Source organism: Sander vitreus, chromosome 16 (genome assembly GCF_031162955.1).
Source record: "Sander vitreus isolate 19-12246 chromosome 16, sanVit1, whole genome shotgun sequence".
Taxonomy (NCBI): Eukaryota; Metazoa; Chordata; class Actinopteri; order Perciformes; family Percidae; genus Sander; species Sander vitreus.
The window spans coordinates 10,025,098-10,048,715 of record NC_135870.1 but is presented as its reverse complement, the minus strand read 5'-3'; the positions used below and the strand labels follow the sequence as shown (position 1 = coordinate 10,048,715).

The 23,618-nt window shown below is 39.9% G+C and overlaps 1 protein-coding gene across 1 annotated transcript in view; it reads left to right on the top strand.

Annotated features, from left to right (window-relative positions):
• The window catches only part of itga1 (integrin, alpha 1), a 49,330-nt gene that overhangs the window by 21,673 nt on the left and 4,039 nt on the right, over positions 1-23,618 (top strand). Inside the window, exons 4-25 of the mRNA XM_078270957.1 lie at positions 3,896-3,984; positions 5,261-5,375; positions 6,590-6,717; positions 7,434-7,582; positions 8,391-8,541; positions 9,333-9,507; positions 10,165-10,238; positions 11,522-11,669; positions 12,429-12,574; positions 12,895-13,038; positions 13,183-13,434; positions 13,752-13,882; positions 14,520-14,695; positions 14,797-14,948; positions 17,441-17,551; positions 21,529-21,605; positions 21,923-22,049; positions 22,139-22,216; positions 22,328-22,404; positions 22,529-22,612; positions 23,251-23,353; positions 23,472-23,588. Of these exons, the coding sequence (XP_078127083.1) occupies positions 3,896-3,984; positions 5,261-5,375; positions 6,590-6,717; positions 7,434-7,582; positions 8,391-8,541; positions 9,333-9,507; positions 10,165-10,238; positions 11,522-11,669; positions 12,429-12,574; positions 12,895-13,038; positions 13,183-13,434; positions 13,752-13,882; positions 14,520-14,695; positions 14,797-14,948; positions 17,441-17,551; positions 21,529-21,605; positions 21,923-22,049; positions 22,139-22,216; positions 22,328-22,404; positions 22,529-22,612; positions 23,251-23,353; positions 23,472-23,588 (2,804 nt within the window). The remainder of the gene's footprint in view (positions 1-3,895; positions 3,985-5,260; positions 5,376-6,589; positions 6,718-7,433; positions 7,583-8,390; positions 8,542-9,332; positions 9,508-10,164; positions 10,239-11,521; positions 11,670-12,428; positions 12,575-12,894; positions 13,039-13,182; positions 13,435-13,751; positions 13,883-14,519; positions 14,696-14,796; positions 14,949-17,440; positions 17,552-21,528; positions 21,606-21,922; positions 22,050-22,138; positions 22,217-22,327; positions 22,405-22,528; positions 22,613-23,250; positions 23,354-23,471; positions 23,589-23,618) is intronic.

Sequence of the window (23,618 nt, the reverse complement as noted above, 5' to 3'; positions counted from 1 at the left end):
GCAGCCTGCAAAGCCTGTGTGTCAACACTGGAGGACTGAGAGCTAGTGTGTACAGTAGATCTGCACACCAACTCTCAGCTCAGCAATTATTACTTTTCAACACAGCTGTACACACCTTAGAATTATCAAGAAACAGGAGTTATAGTTCTCCTGCTTTTGTGAAATTATTGGCTTTAAGTGATAATTATTTACAGTAAGGGCTGGAAATGATACTCCTCCGCTCGCCAGAGGAGAGTGCAGTATTTGTTTTTTATCTTGGATGAGTTATGCAGGCAAGGTCTAAATCTCAAAAAGTCCAGTTTAGTCTGGAAAACATCTACTGGGAATCAATTGTGCCTGGCAGTCAGAGCCAGACAACTGGGAGTGGTTTACATGACGGCACCAACAACAGTGCTGTTTTTTGATTTAAAGTGAAACTTAGACTTAGTTTGGTAACACTTTACTTGAAGGTATCTACATAAGAGTGACATGACACTGTCATGCCGCAGTCAACCTCTAAACCTAACTCTAACCCTAACCATAACCATGACACTTACTAAAAGAAGCGTTATGTCATAAATGTATATGACTTGTTTATAATGTTTATGACACGTTCATGACAGTGTCATGTCACTCTTATGTAGATACCTCTGAGTATAGTGTAACCCTTAGTTTTTACCTTGGACAAAGACAGCCCAGCAGGAAGGGTTCATCATATTGATGAGTCACTGAAGAAAAGGGCTTGTCAGTCACATGTCTAATCCCTGCAAAGTCATTTCACTCTATGCCCACTGACGACGCCCTAGTCTGTCTCCATAACTAGGTTTGCATTATTTCAGCACAGGAGAGAGATATGCCAAACCATAATGAGCAAAAAAATTTGTGTGGTTTTTATGTTATTCTTAATCACGGTTCTGTCCGACCAATAAAATTGAAAGGTGGTTATGCCAGGGCAATTATGTGTTATGAAATAATGGCAAGAGACTCCCAACAGCCGCCATTTGTCAAGATGTCTGCTAAACAGTACTGCAATATGTTCACATTCTGTTTGGGGAATTGAACCCATATGGCAAACAATAAATGTAAACTGTTGGCTGAATACAATTGCAAATTGTGAAATATCAGATACAAATATAAACACACACAATACAATATGTTATGTTGTAGTAGTGTGTATGTAACTGAAATGCTGCATTTATATTTTGTTTGTCTATACTGTACTAAGTAAAAGTAGCAATGCCAAGTAAACGCCCTGCAGTCATCATTTTACTCAAGTAAAAGTAAAATGTACAAAAGTATTAGCATCAAAATATACTTAAAGTACCAAAAGTAAAAGTACTCATTATGCAGAATGGCCCATTTAAGAATAATGCACATTATTAATAGATTATAAGTATTGATGCATTGATGTGATCATCACTTTAATGTTGCAGCTCGTAAAGGTGGAGCTAATATGATTAATTTAAATCCTGTTGGATAGCTTGTGAATTCCCCCCAGGGATCAATAATGTGTCATCTCATCTTAACCTATAATAATACATCATCATTCATTTGTTGATTCTATTTTATGTCATTATCTGAATCTGCAAAGAAACTTAATGTAATTAATGAATGTAGCGGAGTAAAAAGTACAATATTTCCCTCCAAACTGAAGTAATGTAGAATAGTACAGTATAAAGTCGCAGAAAATAGAAAATACTTGGAAAATACAAGTACCCTTAAAAATGTTAGTACATGTACATCTTCACACTGCACCACTGGCAATTCATAGCCACCACCTAAAAAAATCACTGGTTATAATGGTGATATATTTTAGCAAAAGCCACAATAGCATTTGACCTGCAGCTTTCTTTGATTTTCAATAGGTCATTCCAGACAAGAGGGATTGTGTAATGAGTCTGATTTGTTCTGATAGCTATTCGGGGTTCACAGTTCACTGAGGACAAAGCGTGTATTCTCCTCTGCAGCTCCACAAAGCTGCTTTCAGTCCCACGTGGACGAATCATGAGGTGCAAGATCTTAGTCCATGTCACTCATTGTATCAGATACAGTAGTTAAGAAACAAGGAAATGTTACTTTACATACCACCTTATGTTCACATCAAAGTTTACTGTGTGTGCTTGAGGGGGATGTTTAATGCGCATCTAAAAAACGTGTTAGAGTAATAAAAAGAGCTTTTAATTCTGTGTTCTGTTGTTTAGTATTTTCTTGTTAGCATGAAGACAGGAAATAGAGGAGGGATATAAGGAGAGAGCAGGAATCTGTATTCACACAGAGATGAAGAATAGGGCTAAACTTGAGTCATTAAAGGTCATTACGCCACTCTACTAACTCACTGTCACTTCCAACGTGAGCACATGCCTGGCTGCTAATGAGCAGTGGTGGAATGGAATGTAGAACTAAGTACATTTACTCAAGTACTGCACTTAAGTACAAATGTGAGGTACTTGTACTTTACTTTAGTCTTTTCTTTTCATGCCACTTTATACTTCTACTCTGTTACATTTCAGAGAGAAATGTTGTACTTTTTACTCCACTACATTCATCTGACAGCTTTAGTTACTAGTTACTTTACAAATTAAGATTTTTGCACAAAAAAACACATGTAGTTTTGTAAACATGTAGTTTACAAAATCTGAAGTTTTATTATAAATTAAACTACCCACCAATATAATGGCCCACAGGTCCAGCTGAAATGATTAGCTGATTAAACATTTAGTTGATTGACAGAGCTGTTTGGCTCGTTTCCAGTTTCTAAAATGTGAGGGTTTTTCTGCATTGAGTTAGCCTGACAAGCCAGACCCACATCAAGATGTTGTGTCTGGGAACTCACCATTGGCAGGGCTCAATCCAAGGGGCGGGATAAACGGTTGTCTATCAAATTCCCACTGCACGCAATAGGATAGCGCTACAACCAAGCAGAGCAATGAAGAAGGTAGTGGAGCTAGTTGATAGATTAAACTTTTGCCGTATCCGGTTGGCAAAACTCCGAACACATCTTCCTTTTTTAAGAATGACTTCAGTGCCGTTTTTTGTTCTTTTCTCAAAGAAAAGCTGAACTCCAAGTCTTCCAGAGTCGCAAAGCTGATTCGAAAGACCGCTGTTCGCCAGCAGCAGCAGCCATAAGCCCGCCCACCTACTCTATACACAATGTGATTGGCCTGACCAGAGTTTGGTTTTTCCAGCTCGCAAGCCAACGGAGAGTTGCTAGACTGACCCTGGCTGCAAATTACATTTGCTGCCGCTAGGGTGCGTCTAGATTTCTAGGCTAGTATTGAGTACTTTTACTTTTAATACTTTAAGTACATTTTCCTGATGATACTTACATACTTTTACTTAAGTAACATTTTCAGTGCAGGACTTTTACTTGTAACAGAGTATTTTTTAGTGTGGTATTAGTAATTTTACTTTAGTAAAGGATCTGAATACTTCCACCACTGCTAATGAGAATCAGAAATGGTTAAATATCAAAATACCCTGAAGTGGGTTGGTAAAGAGCTTGGTTCAAAATTGAAATGGCATGTGAATGAGTTTGAATATGTGGGAAAGAAAAGTAAAGCATATCCAGCATTAGCAAGTTGAAGCTAATTTTAGCCACATGTTATGATTGCGTAATGATTTTAATCTTCTATTTCTTCTTCAACACAACTTGGATGTTTGTCAACAAAACATTTTTTGTTGTGCTCTGCATTTTTTATTAATTGCCATAAGCTAAACACGGAGGTAAAGTAATCAAACAGACATGCTATATTTAACCATATGTCAGTGGTTATTACATCTTCAGGGGGTAGACGGAAGGAGGGTGATTGGCTCTCTTCCTTTGGGAAAATACAGAAGAGGAATTTGTCCAGCTGTTCTTCCTCTGTGCTGCTCTCTGTTTGTCTCACTCTGTTTATTCATCCATATTTTTCTTTAGAAAACACAACAGTTCCCAACTTACATGAAGTCAAGGAGAACATGACCATGGGAACCACGCTGGTGACCAATCCCAACGGAGGATTTCTGGTAAGGGGGAAGATGCTCTTTATAGTATATGAAAGTGCTCTATCCTATATTTCACACACAAAAGTAGGACTGAACTTTGCATATTTTCTGCAAGAAACTGGGCAGCAAGTATATATTCACTAGCCCATAAGACCTTAGACCTTAGGTCTCTATGGAAACAGTGGACTTAACCCTCCCATGTTTCTCAGTGAGGCTTCATGGTCTGGGAATCAACTGTTTAAGTGCTGAAATGTACAGTATGTACTGTACAGTATAAGTATGTAGGAGGTGGCGACTCCAATTCCATTTTATGCTACGAACTCCTATGAACTCCTTTGTGCACGATTATGAAATTAGCAGGGTGTGAAAATGACAAAATTGACTAGTCGTCAATACATATATATTTATGCAACTTGTCATTTGGTCCAAGCAAATATAATGTTGGACTGTGAGGGCAGATCCTGCACAGCTGCAAGTGTAACTAAAGGGCTGACCCTTTAACCGTGTTTTAACACTTAAAGTGGTAAATATGAGCGTTAATGTTTCTCTTGCCTGTGTTTTTATGCTGTAATTCAACACCCATCAGAGTTCATCCAAAACTTGGCAATTTGAACACATCAAAAGTCCCAGACTGAGTGAAAAGCTAACAGGATTAAGTAGTAGCCTACTTGTTTTATGACTTTTATTTTGAAGGCTAGATGGATTACATCATCTGATTTCTTTCTAATGACATTCCCATCAGCCTCAGTTTTTAATTTGGGTTTGTTGCTAAATAACATGTAAGCATTGTCGTGTGCGTGTTAGCGTTTAGCTTAAAAGCACATCTGGGCTAAAGTAGCCTACAGCCTCACAGAGCTGCTAGCATGGCAATAGACTCTTAGTCGTGTTCTTGTACAACTCCAGTATTCCTCCTAAAGTGAGGAAAGCACTGAGGTTGTGGAGCATGCAGGGAAATCTAAGGAAATAAAACTGAAATATTAATAGATGTTATTTAGTTTTCCAGTTATTGTTGGTAATTTTAAAGCCCTACTTCCTTGCAGGCTCAATTTCTCTGTTTCCCTATTCTCTTTTTCTCTCTGGATAAGTACAGTCTGAAGGGTTCTATGGTGGTTTTTAATAGTCTCTGTGTAATCCTCAGTTTGAGTAGTTCTTTCCTCTTGGTTTCTGTCCTCAGTAGTCCTGAACCTCCTCTCACCCATGACCACATACTGGTGGAAAGCTAACCAGTCACAGCCTGTAAGTTTCTCAGGCAACTAGAGTCTCAGTTTGTTTGTACGTGTGTGTCCTGTCTCCACAGGCCTGTGGTCCTCAGTACGGCTACATGTGCGGCCAGCAGCAGTACATCTCAGGAGTTTGTGCGAACGTCAGTGATTCCTTCCAGATTCTCAACTCTGTGGCACCGGCCGTGCAAGGTACGCAGCCTGATGAAACAAGTCACAGCACTTCTACTGAAGAAGTGACGGCATCTGCACAGACCTATCACGAATAAGAGATTCTAATCTACTCCTCACAGTAGTACCACCCAAAACCCTGACATCAAACTCACCCTCCCTCAGCATAGAGGGAGATTAGAGCATTCTTCTTAATGTAAACTTGTCTGCGACCCCCATCCCTCTCTACACCGGCCCAGCCCTTCTGCCGCGTTGTATGACCAAGTTAGGAGACAGTTTACTGGGCCTGCACTCAGTTTCCCAGGAAGGAAACAGCCTAGAAAGAACCAGAGAGTAAACAGTCTACAGTCATTTATTTCTTTCTCTGATCCTTCCGGTATAACTTTCTCTGCTGTTCCTTTAACAGAAACAAACTCATATGCAGACTGATCATATTGTGCCTCAAAAAAAGAATACATTACATGTCCCAGGTTTTAAACGTACTGAATTAAATTAAGAACTGACAGATTATAAGAGATTGTGCAGCCTTTAGTGACTTTTTTGCTTTCATAACTCACATGGCAACCTAACTGAATGTCTTAGGTCTCTGCATGTAGGTATAACGATGGGGCCAACTTTTAGGCCAACTACATGTCTATGGGATCAATAGTAAGGAAATACAACTTATGAATTGTGAAAGACGTGACATGTTGTACTTCTTAACCTTGCATTGTTATCCTCATAATATACTCATCCTACTTTAGTGGTATAACATGTGAAATAGTGAGCTTTATAAGTCAATTTTATTCCTTTAAAAGACCTAAAATTATCCAATAATTAAATAAAAAGGAAACAGATAAGGGTAAAACACAACAAACATAATTTAGTTTTTACATTCAATTTCCTATTCTACTAATAATCTTGCGACCCCCTAAGATTTAACCTCCGACCCCTCATGGGGGTCCTGACCCCCAGGTTGGGAACCGCTGTTCTACATTATTACATTTTGATTGGGAGCTACTGTTGTGTATCTGCTGTGGGCACAGCTAAACAGTGAGGGGACTGGATGTGTTGCATCATCTAATTTCTTTCTTTGGAGTGAAATCGGCAATTTTAGTGAGACCAGCCGACTATCTTTGGAAAAGTTTGAAGATAAAAACGTAAAATAAGATAATGCCAATCTCCTGTAACTGCATGCAGAGAAATCCCAAACCAAACTTACCATAACATTAACAACATTTCTGGCTTTGTTCCAGAGTGTGCAAAGGAGTTGGACATTGTCATTGTTCTGGATGGATCTAACAGTATCTACCCCTGGTCCAGTATCATTGATTTTCTTGAACGTTTCATTGAGAACATTGAGATCGGACCTAAACTCTCACAGGTCAGTTGCATGAATTCAGCATTAATACATGATTTTCAAGGAGTTTTAAAAGAATTACAATGTTTCCTATTGAAAAAAAAACTATTTTTGTCTTAAACATATGGGTGTACTCAGGTTGTGGAATCAAACATGGATGGATAAATGGTTTAGACTGACAGAAAAAGAATGAATGAAGAAATACACTATTTTCTGCCAACTCAATTTTTCGTATTATATTATAGTTGATGACTTAAGTGGCCCCCATTATGGAATTTTCCACATGGTGCCAACAATGAGAATAACTGTAATATGGCCTTCATAAAGCATATTTTATGAACTGAAGCCTTTTTAGTCTTTAAAGTAAGTTTAGCCTTTGCCTTAGTAAGTTATACCTTGAGTTTATTTCTGTCCACTTGGATCCTTCCTCGAATGGGTGGTTACTTTTTATTATGGTTACATTGATCTGGCCTGGAGCTTTTGGAGTTTTCCAGAGGGAAACACTGGAAAGTCTTCTCACTCCGGAGCCCCGTGGTTGTAAGTCACATCTTCCATGGCTGCTGAAGTCCTCTGCCTTCTGTATAAAGAACATTGTGTCATATCAACCCCACCAGACCCAACCACATCCTCAGCAGACTGTCTGGGAGGGGAAGCAGAGAAGAGACGAACATAGGAGGAGTGAAAAGGAAAAATATTTTTTAATGTAGCATAACGTTTATGAGAATGTGTGTGTTTTCCAGGTGGGGATAGTGTCCTATGGTGAGACTGTGACTCACCGTGTCAACCTGAGCCAGTTTGACAACACTAAAAATCTTTTGACATTCGTTAAAGAACTTCCTCAGCAGACCGGCTTCAAGACCATGACTTTCCTGGGCATCGATACTGCCAGGTACTCAACATTAACCCCTAACCCCCTCATGTGGGTGAGCCTGGCAGAGCGCACCGCTTTTGATTAAGGCATTATGGTCTGGCAAGGTTTAACCTGTTTTATACAGTCTATGGGTTTAACAGGCATTTGAATGGGACCATGTCATTTCCAGTTAGTTGGACAAAGGACTCAGACAGTCTCCTTAACTTAGACATCAATATGAAGCCTTCCTATTGATCAAACACGTCGTTCAGTATGCTGTCATTGGTCAGATTTCTCCTAAACTATCCAGCAGAAGTTCCCTGATTGGTCCAACATGTATCTGGTCAGGCATAGTGGATGTTTTCCAAACTTAAATCCTAAATCGAAAGCTGAGCTTAAAGGGGAACTCCATCGATTTTGCACATCAAAGTCTGTTTACAGGTGTTGGGGAGTACCACTGCATATGTGAGAAATGTTATAAAGCCTTTTGTGGCTCCAGAGAGAGCACCGCAAATTCTGTAAGCGTCTTTGGAAAATAAAATTGGGGTGTTACCAGACCTCTGTAGCCCGCTCCTCAGCTGTGCTTAAGGCTCGAGGTTCAAGGCTACATTAGCCACTACTAGCATAACACACCCAAATCTTTGACCAAACTGTCTGTGGTCGAGTTGCACTGAGGATAATGCAGGCACCAGTTTTGGACAAGGATGAAGAAAGAGTAGAATAAAAAAGACCTCTCACCAGTCTCATTAAAGTAAAATCCCCAAAATAAGCTATATTTAAGACACTGTTTCAGGTGCTCCAGAAGTTGTGTTATTTAGACTTTTTTTCAAAATTTTGTACAAATCAGGAAGGAGGCCTTCATGCCGGAGCGTGGTGCACGACCTGGGGTGAAGAAAGTCATGGTGATTGTGACTGACGGAGAGTCACATGACTTCTATAATCTGGACAAGGTCATTGGAGACTGTAAAGCTGATGACATCGAGAGGTTTGGCATTGCTGTGGGTACAAACTGTTTTCCCAGATTATGTTAACATGTACAGTACGTGCTGTGTTTTCTGATTTTAGGAGGAAGTGAAGATTTTGCGTTTACTGTTAACGATGAATCCAGAAACCCTTTATTCAAGAAAAGGGTAGCTGGACTATGCAGGCTATAGACATTATAGTGAAGCTGGGCAATGTATCAATATTATATTGATATCGTGATATGAGACTAGATATCGGCTTAGTAATATTGTAATATGGCATAAGTGGTGTCTTTTCCTGGTTTTAAAGGCTGCATTACAGTAAAGTGATGTCATTTTCTGAACTTACCAGACTGTTGTAACTGTTCTATTATTTTCCTTTACCCACTTAGTCATTATATCCACATTACTGATGATTATTTATCAAAAATCTCATTGTGTGAATATTTTGTGAAAGCACCAATAGTCAACACTACAATATCGTTGCGGTATCGATATCAAGGTATTTGGTCAAAAATATTGTGATATTTGATTTTCTCCATATCGCCCAGTCCTACATTATAGTGTCATTAGGCCTTTTTACTTTAACTAATTTCATTTGAAATGTATTAAACATTTTGAATCATTGCAGTCAACCAGCCAGTAAATCAGTTAGAATTTGATAATTTAGTGAAATAACTAGATGTATGAAGGTAAAGATCAGATAAATCAAGGGGAGGTTTTTCTGAATAGTTTCTTTGTTTAACCGTCATTCAAATCAGCTAGTCAGTCATTCCGTCATACCTTTTAAGCCCTGATGTTATTAACATTGTTTATTCATTTTTCAGGTTTTGGGAGACTACAATCGTCAGAACAAAAGTGCAGAAGAAGTGCAAAAGTTTATCAAGGAGATTGCGGCCATCTCCAGTAAGCCGCTAAATGACCACTTCTTTAACGTGTCAGATGAGGTGGCCTTGTTGACCATTGTGGATGCTTTAGGAAGCAAGATTTTTGCCTTGGAAGGTGAATATTGTCCCTGTAAACACACATACCTGCATAACATGTTCACCTTACTCAGTACTCATAAAAGGAATTTTTCGTCATTTCGGAAATACGCCAATTCACTTTCTTGCCGAGAGTTACATTAGCAGGTCAATACCAATTAATGGTAAATTCAATGTATGTATGTATTCAATGTATTTAAAAAAAAAAAAAGAAAAAAAAAAGCATCTCATAAGTAACAATGAAATTAATCTGCGCCTATAAACCACATGATAAACCACCATCTTTTGAATGACTTAAGTATTGGGAGTTCTTTTTTAAGAAGAATGATGCCACTCTCATGTCTGTACGTGAAGTATGGAGCTAGCATGAGGCACGGTTATGTGTCATTTTTTCATTTTGCATACTCATTAAAGAAAGCTTCATAATTACTGTCCTCATTTGAGAGTGGTATCAATCTTTTTTCTCACTCTCTGCAAGAAAGGGTTACGAATAAGGATATTCCCCAAAATGTCACACTATTCCTTTAAAGAGATCAGTGTTTTATTTTCTTGACAATAACTCCCTTGATTAAACAATGAATCACTAATTTTACAATTAGATACTTACAACATTTCATTACATTATGTGCTATTTATTTTTATATTAAAAGTTTAAAATGAACTTCTCCTTCCTCAGCTACAACCGGCAATTTCACCTCCTCCTTCGGGATGGAGATGTCCCAAGCTGGGTTTAGTGCACATACTTCTAAAGTAAGTCTAAGTCCAATTATTTACTGTATGTCAGACGAATACACAAATACCAGAGAAAGTTAGTGACTGACTGTAAAATCACTGAACTAGACCAAATGAAAGAAGAGTACATGGTATCTTTAGATCACGGCGAAGTTTAGATGTCTGTAGGCGTTTAGTTTAAAAAGGGAGTGTTTATTTTATGTGCTTGCGTGCAAGTGTATGTGTTGGCATGGATGCTAGCTCAACTAATGAAGTCGTCCAAACACAATGCCACAGTGTTATGTGTGTTATCTCTGGTGCATCTTCAACCCTTTGGTGATTCACCTCGGGCAGTAGAAATTTCCAGACACTCTCTGTCCTCATACTGCTGCAGACTTCAGACTGATGGAGGGAGGTTGAATGAATCAGATGTTTGTTCACTACTGTAAGAACAACATGCTCTGGCGTTAATTCGTAGGTATTTCCTACGTCTATTTAAAAACGTACTCACTTCTCACTCTTCCTGCTCCTCCTGACTCACGTTTATCACCTACTCAATCGCTGTGTACACTGTCTCTGAGGATGCAGTGGCTCATTCAACTTAACACAACCAAACTGAGTTTGAGTAAAGTGAGGCCTCGCTTTAAGGGTCAGTAGCGGAAGTAGTCCTTTGACGCAGTTCATTGTGACTATTGATGCATGTTATGTCCTGTGTGACCCCTCCCCTTCCTATTAGATCATTCTGTTTCCTGTAGACAAAAAAAAAGATTGATTGGCGTAAAATGTTTTTTTTTCTGCTTTGTGTTCTATTCTACTATATTTTATTTTATCCAGGTTATTGACTTCTGTCTATATTTTTAACAGGTTATACTCAGTTCTGCAGGTCATGATTCTTACATCATTGATTGAGCTGTCAATCATTTCTGAAAATGCAATTTCCCATGCCCCAAGATGATATTTTTTGTATTACTTGTTTACTTCTTTAATTCATAATGATTTGAATGAATGTACTTTTTACTCCACTACATTTATTTGACAGCTTTAGTTACTAGTAACTTTGCAGGTTCAGATTTTAGATACAAATGTATGTTTAATAAATAAAATATAACTTTGTACAGATTACTTAAAAAACTGAACTTTTACATATTAATATATATATATTTTTAATTACTTAATTACTACTAAGGATCTGAGTACTTCTTCCTCCACTGTTTTGGGATCACAGTAAAGATGACAACATTATTTTATTTTTATTTTCACTAACTAATTCTTCTAATCTAATAGCCAACTGTTCCTGATATCAGCTCTGTTGTATCTCGTAGGAAGGTGTGTTACTGGGAGCAGTGGGAGCGTATGACTGGAACGGGACAGTAGTCATGCATACTGCTGGAGGAACAATCACTCCAGGGAAGACCCAGTTCTACGACCCAGAGACTGAGGCCGGGTACGAAGGACTTGCTGGGTACCTCGGTGAGTTGACTTGTAATGTGTTAAAGGCCCCAAAAACATATTTTTCTCAATCAGCTTATTACTCTGAGTGATGGAGTATATGAATCATGGATGTATAGATGGTGCGTGACTGCATATGTATATTTATGTTTTTTTCAGTTGGCCCCGCCCATGTGTCCCTGCAAAAATACAAATACATACACCAATAGATAAGCTGAATAAAATACAGAGAGAATACAGACTTTATGCATGCATGAATAACTCTATCTGAGCGGGGAGTTTTGTGTTAAACCAAAAGAGAAAGAGATAAAGTAGATCATTTCAGAGATTAGGTTACATTTTCACAGCTGCAGAATAAATATAGAGTTTCTGTTGCAAGGAGGAGAAAGATATGTAAGCAGATGCCTTAATATCAAGTTATTTAATCAACATGTCATTAGAAAGAGCACTGGTGGGTCCAGGCTCGCGTACTGTAAACTCAGCTGTTGGCACATGCTCATACCTAATGGTCTGACTGCAGACTTTGCATACGTAGCCTTTGTGTGCTTGTCTGTGAGTGAGTGAGTGAGTGAGTGAGTGTGTTTGTGTTCCTGCCAGTTTCCGGTGTGTTTTTTTTTTTATAGTTTCCTCCACACAGTGAAATGTAATCAGCTGGCTGAAGAAGCATTTAAAAATATCCTTCGAAGAGAATGTGTTTTTCTTATGACGTTAAGTGCATGAATGGATGATGCCTGTTTATCTATGCATTGAATGTGCTTGTGTATGCACATGTCTCTGCAGGCTATGATGTCCAGTCAGCATCCACCCCTGATGGAGTGCTGTACATCACAGGTGCACCGCGGTACAACCACACAGGCCGGGTTGTTATCTATCATCTGAATGAAGAGAACAACATTGTCGTTTCACAGATACTTAAAGGAGAACAGGTGAGCCTACTTCAGTTTGGTTTCTGGGCTAGCCTTCATTTCTCAGTTTATTTTTGCAGGGAAGGCATCTTTTTCATCAATCTCTCATCAGTCGGACTTAAAATAAGATAAGATAAGATAAGATAAGACTGTGTTGATCCCTGTGGGAAAATAACCGTTACAGCAGCAGAGAGGCTAAAAGGTAAGAAAAACTTTGGTGGCCCTGAGGTGCAAAACACAACACTGGACAAAACATAATAAGAAAAAAATTGTGTTTTCTGTTTTGTTGCTCTGTTTTCTGAATTATCATGAAGTTGTCTGTAATGTGTTGTGTTTCGCAGATTGGTTCCTACTTTGGCAGCGTCCTGCAGACTGTCGACGTGGATGGTGATTCCTACACGGATCTCCTCTTGGTCGGAGCTCCAATGTACATGGGCACAGAAAGAAACGAGCAGGGACTAGTCTACGTCTACAAACTCAAGCAGGTACAGAAGAATCACTAAAAAGAAAATTAGGTATTTTGTGCGTTTGTTTGTTGTCTTTGATTAAAAGCGCTTGTGTCAGATTGTGATGGTGCACGCAGTGAATTTTGTCTTGTGTCCTAGTTTTTGTCTTTGCTTCATTCCCAGGACGGCCAGTTTGAGCACGAGTTCACTTTAAAGCCAATCAATCAGTCCTGTTGTACTGCCCACTCAGCCAGCTGCACTAATAAAAATGAACCATGTGGTGCCCGGTTTGGTACGGCCATCGCAGCAGTAACAGATCTCAATCTTGACGGGTTTAATGACGTGGCAATCGGTGCACCTTTTGAGAACGACCACCGAGGGGCTGTCTACATCTATCATGGAGATAAGACGTCACTGAAAGAGAAATTTGTACAGGTGAGAACAGTGTCAGTGCCACTCACTCACTTAATACCAAAATACCTGTATTTGTTTTTTTAGATTAAAGGGAAATGCTGGTATATTTCTTCCTGGAATACATGTTTTTTCCCATGAATGTGGCCATTATGGCTTTAAGTATCTTTCTGTTGGACTCAGAGACCAGCGTGTGAAATAATTTATGTAAAGGTCATGTTTATTCGAAAAGGCTCTACAACAGAGGTGGCAAGTGCAAAGTTAGCATGACCCATAGAGCCACAATAGCAACATTTTGAATGTCTCTCTAATGTGCTCTAATTGGTTCTGTGTCTCTTTAGCGTATCCCTGCAGGTGGGGACAGTGAGAAGGTGAAATTCTTTGGGCAGTCCATACATGGAGTCATGGATCTAAATGGAGATGGAATCACTGATGTAACCATAGGAGGTCTGGGAGGTGCTTCCCTATTCTGGTGAGACATGGCCTATCCTCACATATCAACATTCACCCCTTTAAACTACACATTCCATCTGAATCATAACCAGCAGCAGCGCCCGTATCCCGGAGACTTCATCTTACATGTCTGTTTTGCATTGTCTTACTTGGGTTTAGACAGCTGTGCATGTCCGACTGGGCTTGTAGGCTTGAGACCAACAACTTCCTAATGATCTCTCTGTTACAACCTCTGGCTGTTAGGACTTCAACCCACAAAGTTTTTAATCAGCCCACACCATGATTTAACTTCCCAGGCAGGCCTACTCCCACAGTTTCTACTGGCAGAGGCTCAGCTAAGCTGTGTGAAAACTTCATCTCCCAAGTGGCTTAGAGTTTAAATAGGATTTGGCACAGGCGGCTGTTCTTCCTGGACTGTTGGCTGTGTTTTAGAAAGCTCAACGGTTGGATAGAGAACGTTGAGGCCAAGTTTTATGCTCAAATGCATCCGTTTCTTGTTCCTTCCTTGTATAAGTATATGCATGCGCGCACACACACACACACACACACACACACACACACACACACACACACACACACACACACACACATATTACACCAACAACAATAACTACACTTGTTTTCAAGACGTTGGCATGTCTGTTTCATTTCACCAGGTCCAGAGATGTTGCAGAGCTCCGTGCCAACATGACTTTTGACCCTTTTAAAATCAACCTGCAGCAGACTCAGTATCAGTGTGAACATGGTGGACGCAAATCTGTGTGTGTGACAACTGAGGTGTGTTTCGTCTACAGTATCAAATCTGACAAGCAGGACGTAAACACTTCTGCAGGTGAGCCATGCAGCATCCTATTCATTCATTTCTCTGCATCATTACTATTTAAGTGGCTGTGCTTCATTGCTACATGTTGTCTTTTCTGTTGTGTCCTGCAGAGATCCGCTACAATCTGACCCTGGATGCTCTGCGTGCAAAAGCCAGGGCCTCATTTATTTATTTGGATGATAAAAGTGATCGTAAAATTACCAGGAACTTCACCATCAAAGACAGAGAGAGAAAATGTGTGCAAGAAACCTTCATGATGTCGGCAAGTACTCTGATCTTTATGATGTACACATGGGGTTACTTATGATTTCTTACCTATACGAAATCAATATTTTTAACCACGTATCCACAAGACAAAGTAATCAGATGAACTGGATTACTACAAGTTCTGTGACATTCATTCATGAACGTTTTATTAATTGTAGGCTTGTCGAAGATGTTAATGGTGTTTTGAGCCAGAAAGGAGACAGGACAAAGCTGTGAGAAGTCCTATGCAAAGCATGAAGACATTGGTTCTAACATGAAACAGATCCGTCCTGATCAAAGCATGCCGAGTACAGCCCCGTGCTGCTCTGAGTGATAAATTATCTGTAGAGAGTTGGAGGGTTGGAAAGAGAAGGTGACAAAGGAAAGAAAAATGTGACAAAGTTACAGTCCAGGTCAAGGAAGATTTCTACAAGTGGCCTAACAAGCACATCACACACTATTCATCACAGTTGAAACCTTTGTACGTTACAACTACACCCATTGTAAACCTAAGCGGTCTCTGGCAATGTGACATTTAAAGCCATGTGTACAAAGTTTCTCATTCCAGCCGTTCACTGCAGCAATGGATTTCTCTGAATAGCTGCCTCTAAGCGAGAGAAAGAAGAACTAATCAGTGGAAACAGCTGTTGTTGCTGTGTCATGCCTGGCAATGAATACTTGCTCTGTTCTAGTGTGCCAGTTTGTGCAGAATCTTCCCACATACTGCAGTGCAGAGAGGTCCTCAAGGGCCAGAACATTTGTACCACAACTATCTTACCTGAGTCCAAGATGGACCAGACCCAAATCTGAACATAACTGAACAACTGTATGAACCAAAAGCAAATCTATCACAAATGAATCTATGTCCAAAAAATGTGTTTGATACTCAGTGTGGGCTGAAGTAATGTCGGTTTGTGACAGAATCCAGCTCCAAGTCAGTAATGTGCCTGACTAAAGATGCAGTATGTGTTCCTTATCTCGTACTTTTTCTCAGGTTTAATCAAAATGTGGCACAGGCTCAAGAGAAAAACTCATATTTATTTATTATTTTATTTATTTCCATCAGCCTTTGCTGTACTTTGTGTTTAGTGGTAATTAGTAGTTAGCATCATAACACGCTAAACTAAGATGGTAAACATGGTAAACATTATAGCAGCATGTTAGCATTGACATTGTGAACATGTTAACGTGTTGATTTTAGCATTTAGCGCTGGCATGGCTGGAGGGTCAGTGTAACGCTTATCAGTTCAATTTTCTAAGCACAAACGGACATTTAGAAAAAAAGAGAAATGGGTTCCAATAGCCAATTTTTCAATTTTTTTTCTGCCTTGACAAATAAAAAATTTGATCTTTAAACTGTTTTTCCAATTTTCTGTTTTTAGTCAGAGGATCAGAAATTTAGAAAATTACAAAATTGCATCTGAGCTCCAATTATTCAATATTGCAATGGTATTCTCTCCCTCATTCCGCCTAGCTATGCCCCGCCCCCCCACTCGAAACCATCAGTTGCGAGCACCTCTGACCCCAAAGTCTATCACTTTTTAGTTTTTTTGGTCCATATGCAGTTAATGACCTGCATATTCCGCAAAGTAGAGGAAAAGAATACCATTGCAGTATTGAATAATTGGAGCCCAGATGCAATTTTCAAATTTTCTAAATTTCTGATCTTCTGAATAAAAACAGAAAATTGGAAAAACAGGTTAAAGATCCAATTTTTTTATTTGTCAAGGTGGAAACAAATGAAAATTGGATATTTTAACCCATTTTTCAGTTTTTTCCAAATGTCTGTCTGTGCTTAGCAAATTGAACTGATAAGCGTTACACTGACCCTGGAGACTCTCAGGGCCTTATTTTTGTGGCGGCGTTACAACCAGCGCAAACCGACCGTCCTGACCTCACAATTTGCTTCACTTTTATGTGTGGTGCGAGAGCACACATAGAGCACAAAGTGCACAGGACAGGTGGGAGATTTACTCAAATGGAGCAGCGCAAAGCAAGTTGTTGGGATTTGGGTGGAAATTGTGCCTTAGACCTACCGCTCAAATAGACGTCTCAGCACCCCATCTGTTTCTTGCGCAATGTCAGCCTGCTGCCAAACTGATGGTTTTGCCAGCATTTTTACAGGTTTGTTGACACTTCTGTAGTTATTTTTTTTACCAAAGCTTAGATATCATCACTGTCAGAGATTCCTGATATCTCTAACTCTGAAATACAACTCAGAGGCTGATGATAACGTTCTGTCTGAATGATATGAGTTAGATGCAAATAAGGTGCAACAATTCTGAACAAAAGAGTCAGGGAGCTTTCGGTCAGGCCTGTACACACCCACATAGTCCCGAGTGGGGACTACTAAGTCAAATAAGTGAAAACACCTGTGCAGGTGGACAATGGGTGTATAGGATCTTTAAGAGTTTCTTTGCTTACATCCTCTTTATCCTCCTCCAACTTTTCTTTCCCCTCCCTTCTTCTCCTCACCCTCCTCTGTGCTCCACCTGTCTCCTTTTCCAGGCCCGGCTTGACTTCCGAGACCCTCTCATGGTATCTTTAGAGTTTGGACTTGCTGATGAAGACCGAGGCCCCGTCCTGGATGAAAGCCTTCCCAGATCCATCAATAAGACAGTAAGAGAGTTTTTCACTTGTAAGAGTCTCTCTCAGCATGTTAAGTATAAACTGCTAAATAGCAGTAGATTTAGAGTCACAGACAGGAAGGATTTGAACCTCGTCTTAAACATCCTCCATCTGTCTGCCTTTATAATTCAAGATTGAATAGTGGGGTGTTTTTGTCTGCACCACATTAGCATCTTCAACAGCTGACTACCATCCTACATTTTTTCCCCTCAAAGACTGCATTCGTGTTTCAACGCCAACAGTCAGGACAGTCTTCCCACACTCCCCCATGCATATTTGTTCCAACAAGAAGTTCTCTAGATAATTGTTGCCATGAGTGATGTGTCCAGATAAAGAGGGAAGGTATTACATGGGAAGTCAGCTTCAACACGTAACAAAGAATGCCATTAAAGTGCCCATATTATGAAAAAAACACTTTTTCTGGGATTTGGGGTGTTCTTTTGTGTCTCTGGTGCTTCCACACGCATACAAACTTTGAAAAAAATCCATCCATGCTGTTTTGAGTGAGATACGGTTTCTGTATGTGTCCTGCCTTCAGTCTGTTCAAAGAGCTGTTCAAAATCGGCACGGCTTGTGACGTCACAAGCCGAAACGAGCTGGCTAACCGCAACCGTTAGCTCGTAGCATTAGCGTTAGCATGCTAACGCTAGCATGCTACCTCATTCTCAATAGCAAAGCACTGCTACAACACACACAAGTTCACCATAATCTACAAAAGAACTACTTACATGTGCGCGCTCATTTAGAAGTCTCCCAGCTAATCCTGCCTTGTAACTGACTGAAGTTGGAGAAACAGCCTTTCTTTTACTGTCTATGGAGCTAGCTAGCTGACATGATCTACATCTGAGCTACTGCGCATGTGCGAGTGCAATCAGAGATAGTACAGAAGAAGAAGAAGAAAAGAGGTCTCACTCTGTAGCTAAAACAGAGACCAGGTGAAAAGAGGATCTGCAGCAGTGAGAGAGAGCTGTGCAGTACAACAGAAATATGGTGTTTTTTTTTTAAATTAAACCATATAAACCTATTCTGGTACAACCTTAAAATACAATTATGAAGCTGAAAATGAGCATAATATGGGCACTTTAAAGCCTGGGTGTGTTGTAGCAACAACACCACCTCCCCTCACTTCTCAAAGGTCCAGTGTGTAACGTGTTTAGTTGTTCATTATCAAAATCTGTGTTGCCCGTTCACAAACGTGTCCTTTTTCATGAATATTTACCACCACCATCAATTCCAAGTATTCCTTTTGGCTTGAAATTTTACGTTTGCATTCGCATGAACTGGGGTAGACGCTCCATATTCATGCGCCATCTTGAAATATGTTAGCCGGTAAGGGACATACAGGACATACTGCTCCACCTTTCGCGTTTTCACTGTCACATGATAAACTCACAGGTTCTGCTAATGCTGCTAATGGGTATCGTAGCTTCCCGGGCCTGGCAAGTTTGAAGAAGGAAACATGGAGGACCACACGTATTCAAAATCCAAATTTCAGGAACAGGAGTCTTCTTCATCGCCCAGAAAAAGAGAAAGGATATAGAAAAGAGCAAGAGACCGGCTTTTTGAAGCGTGAAGGCTACCGTAGCTCTAACACGTACTTTGAACTGCGTGGTGCGAGAGAGTTGATTGCGATATATGATCTCAACGCTAGATGGGAAAAATTCCTACACATCGGACCTTTAACACATGGCCATATGTGATGTGTTTATTAGCCTTGACACATCCTCAGTTTCACATACTGCCAAAGCAGCAATGCATGCCACACTTACAGTGGTGTGAAAAAGTGTTTGCCCCCTTCCTCATTTCCTGTTCCTTTGCATGTTTGTCACACTTAAGTGTTTCGGAACATCAAACCAATTTAAACAAAAGTCAAGGACAACACAAGTAAACACAAAATGCAATTTGTAAATGAAGGTGTTAATTATTAAAGGTGAAAAAAAATCCAAACCATCATGGCCCTGTGTGAAAAAGTGATTGCCCCCTAAACCTAATAACTGGTTGGGCCACCCTTAGCAGCAACAACTGCAACCAAGCGTTTGCGATAACGTGCAATGAGGCTTTTACAGCGTCCTGGAGGAATTTTGGCCCACTCATCTTTGCAGAATTGTCCTAATTCAGTTACATTAGAGGGTTTTCGAGCATGAGCGGCCTTTTTAAGGTCATACCACAACATCTCAATAGGATTCAGGTCAGGACTTTGGCTAGGCCACTCCAAAGTCTTCATTTAGTTTTTCTTCAGCCATTCGGTGGTGGACTTGCTGGTGTGTTTAGGATCATTGTCCTGCTGCAGAACCCAAGTTCGTTTCAGCTTGAGTACACGAACAGATGGTCGGACATTCTCCTTCAGGATCTCTTGGTAGACAGCAGAATTCATAGTTCCTTTTATCACGGCAAGTCTTCCAGGTCCTGAAGCAGCAAAACAGCCCCAGACCATCACACTACCACCACCATATTTTACAGTTGGTATAATGTTCTTTTTATGAAATGCAGTGTTCCTTCTACGCCAGATATACTTGGACACACACCTTCCAAAGAGTTCCACTTTTGTCTCATCGGTCCACAGAATGTTGTCCCAAAAGTCTTGGGGATCATCAAGATGTGTTCTGGAGAAATTGAGACGAGCTTTGATGTTCTTTTTTGCTCAGCAGTGGTTTTCTCCTTGGAACTCTGCCATGCAGGCCATTTTTGCCCAGTCTTTTCCTGATGGTGGAGGCATGAGCGCTGACCTTAACTGAGGCAAGTGAGGCCTGCAGTTCTTTGGGCGTTGTTGTGGGGGTCTTTTGTGACCTCTTGGATGAGTCGTCGCTGCGCTCTTGGGGGTAATTTTGGGCGGCTGGCCACTCCTGGGAAGGTTCACCACTGTTCCATGTCTTCGCCATTTGTGGATAATGGCTCTCACTGTGGTTCGCTGGATTCCCAAAGCTTTGGAAATGGCTTTATAACCCTTTCCAGACTGATAGATCTCAATTACTTTCTTTCTCAATTGTTCCTGAATTTCTTTGGGTCTCGGCATGATGTGTAGCTTTTAAGGATCTTCTGGTGGACCTTACTGTGTCAAGCAGCTCCTATTTAAGTGATGCCTTGATTGTGAACAGGTGTGGCAATAATCAGGCCTGGGTGTGGCTAGAGAAATTGAACTCAGGTGTGGACAACCACAGTTATAGTATGTTTTAACAAGGGGGGCAATCACTTTTTCACACAGGGCCATGATGGTTTGGATTTTTTTTCTCCTTTAATAATAAACACCTTCATTTACAAATTGCATTTTGTGTTTACTTGTGTTGTCCTTGACTTTTGTTTAAATTGGTTTGATGTTCCGAAACACTTAAGTGTGACAAACATGCAAAGGAACAGGAAATGAGGAAGGGGACAAACACTTTTTCACACCACTGTATATACAAGCGAGGAAGTGTTATTAGGACCTCTTCTGTTATTGTTATTAAAAGGAAGAGAACACACACACAGAAGGGGGAAGTCATCAAACGAAAAAAAGTTTTTCTTTTGACATTGTGCTGCATACGATATTCTTTCGTCCTTTCTTGGGAGAGTAGTCTTAACAGTCCAGTGGGAGAGCGTTGAGAATGGGAACAAATTTGACGGTGACCCTCAAACAGTCTGAGGGAAAAGTCAGAGGAAATGGAGGTCATCTGAGTGATCTCTTTGAGTCAGTGATACAAACAAATACAACTTAAATAACACTGGCACTGGGAATTTAGCCTACATTCATTGATTAATTGGATGGACAAAATAATACACAAAACCTCTATGTATAATGCAACACACAGTTCAACAGCTCCACAGACTACATAAATTTGAATCCAGTTGACAACACCGCCCCCAAAACATTGTATTATTATAACATTTATTTATTATTATATTTTACAATAAGCTAAATACATTTTTGACTGGAGTAGGACTTAACGGTTTCACTTCTTTACATCTTGAAAGTGTTTGTCTCTATCTTGTAGATTCCCCTAGTGGACTGTGGAAGCGATGAGAAGTGCATTGCTGACCTCTCTCTCAAAGCAGAGCCTAATGTCAAAAAGTAAGTGGAATTAGAATTAAAGGATATGTTCACTCTTTTTCAAGTCTGTTTTCAAACTATACTAGCATTCCCATGTGTACATTAAAAAAGATATTGGTTGCTGTAAGTGTTCCTCCTGTTGTTATTTGGTTATTATATACTGAAGTTGTTTAACTTGTACTGTATCTTAATTATAGTGTCTCACACCACAATTATTAACAACATAGTTATTAGACCTTATTAGCAGCAAACCCAACCAGTGCGTGACTGCACCCTTGTGGGGAGGCATGTGCATCACAACCAAGCATGCTGACAGTTTTTTTTATTTATTTCTCCAGAATGATGATCAAAGCAAACAAAGACAAGATTGACGTGAACATCAACGTTAGAAACAGCAAAGACAACGCATACAACACAAAAGTTACCGTCAGTTTCACACCGAACATTAACTATGTTAAAGTAGAGGTGAGATTTCTCGTACTCCTCTGTCTGCATCATTTTATATGGATTGAAGCGATGTGTGTGATTATACTTATTTTATTTTGTATTATCAGCCGGAGATGGCATGCACTCTGAATCACACAATGGTGGAGTGTGGTGTTGGATACCCCTTCTTGGGACACAATGTAGAGGTTAGTTTTAAGCATACGTTACATTTACCAGGCTACATACTACCTGCTATTAGTCTTTTTTTTATCTTTACTACTGCTAATTAAAGATATGATGTGCTCTAATCTCCACAGGAAAATTTCAAAGTGAAATTTGAGGTAAATCCCAAACATATCCAGGATGTAATTCAGATCAATGTGACAGCTACAAGGTGAGAGAATCAGCACATTATTTTCACAACAGTTTGAAGTTGTTTGCATTTAAAAAAAAAAGAAAAGATTATGTTTCTGTATGTAAAATTGTAAAACAACAATAATAATAATAATTTCCCACAGTGACAGTGAAGAGCTGGCCCTGCATGACAACACGGTGCACATCTCCATCCCTGTGAAGTATGAAGCTGGACTCATATTCTCAGTGTGAGTAACTGGATTCCTTACTGATCATGTATACTGCTCCTCTGCCATGTTGTATTGTAAAATATGTGTCGTTTTCAGTCACAGCAGGCAGCTGATTTCAGCGATAAAGCTCTAAGAACTCACTGTACACTACCTGCCCCACACCAAACAGCAGACAGACACAGTTAGTTACCAGCTGGTAAACATAGTGGAGCATTTAGCAGCTAAAGAATCAGATATTTCCCTCAGGAGTTGGTAGAGACCAAAACCACCAAAACCAAAAGAGTGCGAATATTTAACTTACAGTCATACATAATGTTGCTCTGTATCTGCTGGATGTGTAAATAAGCAACTTTTTGCTATATGTTCAACATATCAACTTTATAAGTTGATACTATGTTATTGTTGTGTTTACAGCTTGTTGTGCTGCCCACAAGTTGTCAAAAAATGTATCAATGCAGGTTTAATAAAGTCATTAGGAACGGCTGTGTTGAATCGGTGGAGTTCCCATTTGATAAGAGTGCCTTAGATTGGTACCAAGAGTTGTTTTTCATGGTACTGAAACTCTACATTTAAAATATGAACATCTGTTAGTATTTGAAGTTGTGATTGAGAACGGAAAAATCAAATATGATCCTGTTTTAAAATGCATCTTTCAGGCGGCCTGTGGATCAACACGTCGAAGTAAAAGAGGGTGAACAGTATTCCAGTGCATTCAATGACACCAGGATGATCGGAGAGGAGGTCAACATCAGCTACACGGTAACAGAGATCCTACCCAGTGATTTGTTAATGTAAACGTAGAGTATACAGCTGCATGCAGCTGTGGTTTGTTTGGTAATCCAGATATTATTTCACTCCCCATCTCACATCTTAACAGGTGGAGAAGTCAGGTGATATGGTGTTTCCTCCTCTTGACCTCACAGTGAAGTATCCTGACCTGTCGCCTCGGCAGAACAACTTACTTTACCTAACACACGTCACCACCAGCCCACAGGTATGCATGCACACACACACGCACACACAC